Here is an 8,159-nt window from a genome sequence, read left to right on the forward strand (position 1 = left end):
CACGACCCAAATTCTGCCAAGCTCAGCAAATTCATAGTTACCAACAAAATTCCAACCTGGAAAAGAAGATTGAATATACTTCGCAGACTTGTGAACCTTCACACGAGTCTCGATTATGCTACCAAAAAGAGGTTTACTACTCCTAAGCCATTTCCTGAAGCTTCTCCGCTTTACACTACTATTAAATCCTCTAATGTTCCAACAAAAAGTGTCAACCGCCATTATCTATATAGGGTTGAGGTGGGGGTGCTTCCCCATACGCTTTTTCAATTTCCGCTTCTGACTTTTCGTCAGCACTTTAGTGAACTCAGTCACCACCGGAGTAGAGTCACATGGATCACTCTCCTCATCAGTCGCTGATTCTGAAGATGATGACTCATGTTGGTGCTCCGATCCTCCAGACTCTGAGGAAGAGGAGCTTAGTTCAGATCCAGAGGAAGAGATCACTGCCTTCCCATTCTTTTTTGAAATACGCTTCTTACTCTTCTTTAGAGTTGATTCCACAGGGTCGGCCAAGTAGTCTTTCGGGTCTGGTATTGGTGTAGTAGGTTTCTTCATCTTCTCCGTCTTGGTAACTTTCTTCTTCTTCTTTCGTTTCTTTTTAAGCTCAGAGTTTACCCCACCGTCCCCCACCAGTGGCTCTTCATGCGTGGCTGATTTTTTGGCTCTCGGACAATCAGCTGTATCATGTGTAGTAGTTTTACAACTAATACATGTAATTGGCGCGGTTGGGCATCTCTTGATTGTATGGCCTGTTTCTTTGCAGAAAGAGCAATTAGGTGGTAACCAAGGACAGGAAACCCCCACCCTCACAATTTCACCTGATTGAAACCGAGCGTTAACCGCTTCAGGGAGCGGCTTAGTGAGGTTTACAACAGTGAAAACTTTGGCAACATCCAAATTCGTCATATTTGCTGTTGCAGGGTGAAGATATAGGGGGTCTCCTACAAGACCTGCCACATGCTCAAGAGATTCTTGATTAAAGAAATGGGGTGGGACTCCTCGGAGTTCAAGCCAAACCGGAGCTTCGACTAGCTCGGGCATTGTTGGAGTTAGGCCGGGCGAGTAATCAGCCACAAACATTTTAAAGAGGAGTTTGCTAGGATTTATATTTTACTAGGGCCGGTACGCGCTACACACGGGATCTGATCTATGTGTTATTTCCGTTTGAACAGAATTGTAATTAAAATCATTGTTTGTTAAGGGTGAAGGAAACTTTGTTTATGTTTTCTGTTATTCTAAATTGTAAAATCAATATTTCGTATTAAATATGTCAACATGAAGTAAATATATGTCAAAAAGAAAAAATCTATAGAAACATAATTAAAGTAAATGTATGAACAAAGAAAATAAATCTATGAATGATGTATAAATCTATTAAAATTAAATAAATATGTGGCCAGAAACTAAATCTGTCGAATCATCATTAAATCTGTTATTATTTAAAAAAAATTGTTGTTAAAACGTGACAAAATGTTTTAAGAAAAATTGTCAAATTTAAGTAAATTTGTGACCAAAGAGAAATAAATCTGTCAAATAAAAGAGTGTTACTATATAAAACATAAAAAATTGTAAATACTTTTTTGTAACAAAGGAAGTAAGGGAAAAATAAGTATCAAAACAAACTAGTAATTAAACTAAAATTAGTGTTAATCTAGTAATAAATTGATAAATAAGGATTATAATAAATTACTCAGATTAACTCTTATTTCTTATGTAATTACTAGACTAATTTATTAATAGTGATGATATCAACATGCTTTAAGTTGGCATGATATTTCTAAATTATGAAGACATTTATTTGGTAATTTATTTTGGAAAGTGAAACCTATAAAGTCTGAGGCTCCTTCATTTGATTCCAACAAAATTAATACTAACATCTTCCAAGTAAGCAATTAGCAATACATTTTTTGTTCAAATTGTTCAAATATGTTTAGAACATTGTCCTTCACATACATTACAACAAAAATGTACAAGTACTAACAACAGTTGTCTTTGTTTTTTCATTTACGAAAAAAGTAAAGACATTTGTGACTAATCATAACGATGTCGATAGAGAAAAAGGCGATGCAGCGGATCGAGAAGGAGTTCAAGGATATGACTTCGAAAGACTCCTTGTACAGCATCGGTTAGTATTTTTTATAACAATTCACAAAGGTCACATGCCATCAAAAATATATATGTATATAAAATAAAAAACTTAAACTGCATACATCACGTGTAATAGTTTTCCATCGAATCATACAATTTCTTGATATTTAAATAATATAAACCAGAAGTTAACATTAGGTTCACCACAACTGTATTTTTTTTCTTACAAATAAATATGCATAATTTGTGTTGCTATAGCGTCATTAATATCTCTTCTTTATATTAAGAACCACAATAATTACAGTTTTATGTTTCTCCACTCTAATAGTGATCTTTGTTGATACATATTTAGGTAGAGACTCGAACAATTTGTTCAAATGGAATGCGATGATTCAAGGTCCAGAGGGTACTCCATACGCCGGTGGCATGTTTAGCATCGACATTAAATTTCCTAAAAATTATCCTTTTACAGCACCCAAGGTTATATCAACTAAAATACAATTAAATTTAAATTTAAGTGGTTCTTGTCTGTAGCGTATTAAGTACTAAAACAAAAATGTTTTATGTGTTTCATTTTTTATCTTTTCCAGTTTACGTTCAAAACTCAGATTTATCATCCAAATATCAATTCCGAAGGATCTATATGCCTTGATATTCTTAAAGACAAGTGGTCTCCCCCTCTTACGGTTGAAAAGGTTTCAAATTTGATTCATAAATTAAATAATTTATTTTGTGTATTTAAGTACTGCCTTTGTTATTTAGAGTAAATAAATGAATAAACAGGTGCTTTTATCCATCACTTCATTATTGGCGGACCCAAACCCAGATGATCCTCTGGTGGGAGAAATTGGAGAGCTCTTCAAAAGTAACAAGTTTCTATTTAATCAGAGAGCTCGAGAATGGACTGAACGGCATGCTTAAATATTAATAGCTGTTTTAAGAAAAGTAGTAGTTTTTATGAATAAAAATAAGAATATTAATAGCTGTTTTCTTTTTTCAAATTAATCATACAAATAGTTACCAACAGCTTTGAATGATATGTTATTGTGGATTTCTTATATATTATAAAAAGTTATAAGCATTTTAGATTTTTTATTATGTTCAAAATACATAATATATATTTTAATTAAGACTAGATTTTGATCTCTGTTTTCAACATGTATGATTATTTTTTTAGCTGTGTAGAAAATTTTAGAGTTCGCCCTAGCATGTTTTCTCCAAGAATCTCCAAGACACGACTTGCGAGACAGCTGCATGTTGCTCTCGTCGTTTTAATCTTCTTCTCTGGTTGTCTACTCGTTTTTTCGGTGTGGGAACCAAAATTTGAACTGTCGATTTTAGTAAATTAAGAAAAATAGAGATTCTTGATTTTCCTTGAGGATACAAATTCTCTGCGAGGGCTAATGACAAATTATCAAATAAATGCAGAAAATTCATAAAGACAATAAAAGGAATCTAGAAAAGATATATCTTTATTTCGAATCCGCGTAAGAGTGTAGCGAATTTATAATAGGTTATAAGAGCTACGGCCGCAAGAGCTGTCAGCGAGCTCTTTAATTCTAGCCATTAAAACCCTAACCATATTTTGAGTCACAGCTCGATAACAAAAGACGAAAGAGATGCGGAAAATATTTTACTGATTTTTGAATGGACCTTATTAAAGGCTGCCTATGTACCCATTTCGAGGAAAGCCGAACATATTTCAGTTTACAAAGTTTGAACAAACGATCGAACTGCCTTTGCTAGTTCGTCTAGTAATCAAGTGCAAGACATAGAAAATTAAGCATGTCAAAAATAATGCCTAAGAGTTCTAAGTGTAGAGAGTTCTAAGACTCTAAAAATCATCCTTGTGCTCCTTGCCTTGGCTTCTTTCAAAGTCGGCCATCTTTCCTTTCTGCCCCGATTCGAGTTTATCTTTGCGGGAGTTTTCCTTATCTTCTCAACCTTCATGTTTATTTTGGAAGTTTTGCATTTATCTTCTTCTCCATTATTTTTCCTACCAAAATATAATAAACCTTCACTATTCTCTGGGCCTATTCCTGTATTGAATCATAAGTTGGCTTTCGTCGCGTTTTAGACCTTCTCGGGCCGTTTTCAACCTAAAAGTTGTTACAATTATTTTTGGAGAAATCATGGACTTATACGATGTTGGTTCCTACCTCATTGGTCCTATGGAATGTTGGAAACCAATCATTTAATCTATACATAAATGGTGTTAAGTTAACCATTATTGCCTTATACGATCGATTCGAACTTTTACGAGAAAACAAGCCCTTGTTGTTTTTATCGTAAAATCCAAGGTTTTGAAAACCGGACCGGACCGGCCGGTCGAACCGGACCGACCGTGACTCGTTAAAGAAGCCGAGTCCGGTTCGGTTTAAAACCCGGATTTGAGAAAAACCGGTGAAACCGGCTAAAAACCGGTAAAACCGGTGACCCGGTTCAATTTCGAAACCCGGTTCAATAGAAATCAACATATAATTAATGTATTTTCAATTGTTATTAAAATATAATATTTCATAATTAATGTTTATTTTTACTATTTAATTAGTTTTCTAATTGATTCTTTTTTTTAAAAGAAATGTTTTTAAAAAAATCTCTTTTTGACTCTCATATTTTATTCTCATTTTTCTATATTCATAAAATTTATGACTTTTAGTTGTAAAAATAAATAAATATGTAATTTAAACGGTCATTCATTTTTTTTAATCAATTTTAGTTGATATAGTATTCACTTGTATATATAACTAAACTTATGGTTATTGTTTATTATCTAATTAATAAAAGAGAACATAGAACATATTATATGTAGAACTACATTTTAGGTCTATATAGTGTAAATATATGATTATTTAGATTTATTTATTTTTAAATAGAAAATCCGGTTCGACCACTTAACCAGTAGCTTTACCGAGTCGGTATCCGGTCCGGTTTTTAAAACATTGGTAAAATCTCAACGGAAACTCCGATTGACACAAATTGAGAGACATTTTGATCTAGATTCAAAGGAGAACACAGTGAGAGTCTCAATAAGCCCTGTCATGTCCCCGATCCTAGATAGGATCGGCCGGACGGGCCATGGTGCGGGAAGACGCACCAGTCAGGTCATTAGACCTTGAGACAAGCGTATCATGGCCCTGAATGAAGGTTAAGGGCATCAGTCAGCTGAGACTTAACCAGGATATGATGGAAACAAGGGTAAAGGAGCTGGGTGAGTGTTTAGGCAGCTGGACGAGTGTTGGTTTGAGTTCAATCAGCTCGGTTCAGCTGGTATTCAGTTCACCATGATCTGTCCAGCTCACAGGAGCTGGTGGACTAGCTCACTCAGCTGGGAACAGCTGGAGGTCAGCTCCATCCGGTGAACGGTGCGTTTTGGTTCGGATCAGTGTGGGCGAGTCCGGGACGGTTACTGGGCGAGCCGATGGTCCGGGTGCAGGACGGTTCGACCAAGTGGGTCTTAGGCTTGGGACAGGGAGTGGGCAAGCTTCCAGAGTGTGAGCTGAGGCTCAGTGATCGATTTGCCAAAGGAAGAAAAGGGGAGAAACCGCCAATGGGCGGTTATGGGGCGGTTATGGGACGGTTTTGGGAAGAAGGGATGTGATTGGTTGGTAACTGTTCGCCCAGGCGGTTGGGGACAGTTTAAATCGTCTTCTCCCTCTCATTTCTGCCATTCTGGTCGATTTTTACTCAACTTGACACAGAGAGAAACACAGAGAAAATTCAAGAGAGAAAGAGAGACACAAACCTTGGATTGGCCGATTTGATCCAAGAGATTGCTCTTGAGTGTTCCTGGTGTGTTTGGGCGTGTGATCAAGAGAATGGATTTGAGACAGAAAGACAAGGAGAAGGCAAAGGAGAAAGAGAAGGAAGTCGCCCCTGGAGACCGAACTCCTAAGGTGAGAGGTGTGGCCAAGAGTAACCGGACAAGGCCGCGGATGATGGCCGTGTGAGCCTGGCCGGTTTGGATCGATTGGCCACTCCTTACTCTGACTTCTTCTACTCTGTTTCTTTATATATGTTGTGCTATGGATTGTTTTATGATGTACAGGGAAGGATCCATTGATCTTAAGGCCTTGGCCTGATCAAATTCCCATGAAAGTCCCTTGTTCTTGTGTGGGCTGTTCATGGCCGAGATCACTATGATCTGAGCCGATTCTTTTGAATCTGATTATGGGAATATTTTTCTTCTGAATTATCATGAGTTTTCATGAATTTTATTTGGTATTTGGATCTCTTTTTAGAGGGGTCAGATTTGACATTTTTGATGATTGTTCTTGATTAGATTGGATCCGACCATGCAATGTGATTGATTCTTGTTTTGTAATCTAACCTTGCGATTGTGTGTTTGTTTGTGTTGGATCCAGGACCAGAAATGGACCGTGGTAAGGGAAAAGCACCATGAGGACCGCGGCCATGGGAAGATGTGTGGTGATTGGGTTGATTCTGAAAATTGTGTGATTATTGTAGCCTATTGTGCAACTTGTGAACTTATGCGATTCTAGTGTGTATTCTATTTATTAGGATGATGAATGATGTATGAACCTTGGTTAATATCTATGAAATATCTATTTGCATTAGTTGTTGCTTGATTGTTTAAGTGTGAACGTTGGAACCTCCAAAACTCTGAAAAAGACTTAGAATTATTTAACACTTGAACTTGAATATGAAAGATGGAACTGGTTGTGTTGTTTAGTGAGGCCGCGGTCTGGTTGGATTGAGGAATCCAGGATCGGGTCTTACAAGTTGGTATCAGAGCATTCTTGATTCTAGGATTTGTTGGGTTATTGGTTCACCACACACTTGGCCGTTTGGACTCATGGTGAGATAGTTGGGTTCTAAGTAATCTTTTGTACTGATTAACTTAGGAGTGATTGAGGTTTGTGTGTTCAGTTTTGGACTAACCTTTTGTTTGTGTTTGTAACTCCTAAGGGTACAAGAAGGTACAAATCTCGGAAAGGAAAGGAGGCAACTGGAGCGTCTGGAGCAGTGGGGCAGGATGGTGCTGAACAGACCGGAGTGTTACCAGCTGGAACCATTCCAACCACAGTGCTACCCGCTCTGGTGGAGCAGGTGGACAATGCAACCGGACTTCCAGTGGGTCCAACTCTTCCTACTGAGGTTAATGAAACTAATGTGGACGAGCAGCAAGAGCAAGTCCATGGAGACGATACTGGGTCGTCCAACGTTGGTGCTGGGAGTGGCCAGAATGTTGATGCAAACAATGTTCGGGTCACTGGTGCCGAGGAGGTCATTGAGCCGACCATAAGGGGCTTGGTGGAGGCTATGCAGATCATGGGAGCTCAGATAGCCTCCTTGACACAGGCGTTCACACCATTGGTGAACTCGTCCGTGGGACAGGCTAATCCCCCGGTTCGGGTTGCTGCTGGAGTGGCTGATGTTGGTGCTGGCCGTGTGGCTGAGGTGATTGAGATAGACCCACCGGTCAGGCCAGTGCATGGTATGGACTACCTGAAGGTGCTGGAGCATATCTCCAAGTTGGGAACCAAACACTTTGCTGGAAGTGTTGATCCTATGGAGGCGGACGAGTGGAGAACCAGGTTGGTTCGAAACTTCAAGTCCACACGATGTCCTGAGGATTACCAGAAGGACATAGCAGTACACTTCCTGGAGGGAGATGCACATAATTGGTGGTTAGCTTTGGACAAGCGTACCAATGGTACCATTGAGCACTTTGCTGACTTTGAGGTTGAGTTCAACCATAAGTACTTTCCTGCTGAGGCGTGGGATCGTTTGGAGTCCAAGTTCCTGGACTTGACTCAGGGACGGAGGACTGTTCGTGAGTATGAAGAAGAGTTCAACCGACTCAGGAGGTATGTGGGAAGAGAACTGGAGGATGAGAAGGTTCAAGTCCGAAGGTTCATCCGAGGCCTAAGGGTGGAACTTCGAACCTACTGTTCTGTTTGTAAGTTCCACACGGTTTCTGAGTTGGTTGAGAGGATGGCCTTGCTGGAGACCAACCTCACCGAGGAGGGTAAGCAGAAGATGAAGAGTGTGGTGGTATCCTCGGGTCAGAGTGGTGACAAGAAGAGGAAGAGGGACTCGACCGA

The 8,159-nt window shown here is 38.9% G+C and overlaps 2 protein-coding genes across 3 annotated transcripts; one reads left to right on the plus strand and one right to left on the minus strand.

Moving 5' to 3' along the window:
* Positions 1–225: 225 nt before the first annotated feature.
* LOC103868762 lies at positions 226–1,044 on the minus strand. Its single transcript, XM_009146833.1, has one exon. The coding sequence runs from the start codon at positions 1,042–1,044 to the stop codon at positions 226–228; it is 819 nt and encodes a 272-aa protein (XP_009145081.1).
* A 707-nt stretch (positions 1,045–1,751) lies between these two features.
* On the plus strand, positions 1,752–3,181 carry LOC103868687 (probable ubiquitin-conjugating enzyme E2 31). Of its 2 annotated transcripts, none has more exons than XM_033291497.1 (5): positions 1,752–1,887; positions 2,020–2,128; positions 2,444–2,571; positions 2,682–2,786; positions 2,875–3,181. In XM_033291497.1, exons 2-5 carry the CDS (start codon positions 2,047–2,049, stop codon positions 3,010–3,012), a joined length of 453 nt encoding a protein of 150 aa, XP_033147388.1. In that variant the 5' UTR covers positions 1,752–1,887; positions 2,020–2,046; the 3' UTR covers positions 3,013–3,181. The 2 variants fall into 2 exon arrangements, with proteins under 2 accessions (XP_033147388.1, XP_033147389.1); XM_033291498.1 differs by having other exon boundaries at positions 2,682–2,757; positions 2,873–3,181.
* The last annotated feature ends 4,978 nt before the right edge of the window (positions 3,182–8,159 follow it).

The sequence above is a fragment of the Brassica rapa genome, chromosome A05 (assembly GCF_000309985.2).
Source record: "Brassica rapa cultivar Chiifu-401-42 chromosome A05, CAAS_Brap_v3.01, whole genome shotgun sequence".
Classification (NCBI taxonomy): Eukaryota; Viridiplantae; Streptophyta; class Magnoliopsida; order Brassicales; family Brassicaceae; genus Brassica; species Brassica rapa.

What these genes read in the sequence shown, in the direction of transcription:
- LOC103868762 (XM_009146833.1), bottom strand. Translation starts at nt 1,044, where the DNA reads ATGCCCGAGCTAGTCGAAGCTCCGGTTTGGCTTGAACTCCGAGGAGTC.
- LOC103868687 (XM_033291497.1), top strand. Translation starts at nt 2,047, where the DNA reads ATGTCGATAGAGAAAAAGGCGATGCAGCGGATCGAGAAGGAGTTCAAG. An exon ending in AGACTCCTTGTACAGCATCG is followed by an intron (nt 2,129 to 2,443) that starts GTTAGTATTTTT and finishes ATACATATTTAG; the next exon opens with GTAGAGACTCGAACAATTTG. An exon ending in CCCCTCTTACGGTTGAAAAG is followed by an intron (nt 2,787 to 2,874) that starts GTTTCAAATTTG and finishes ATGAATAAACAG; the next exon opens with GTGCTTTTATCCATCACTTC.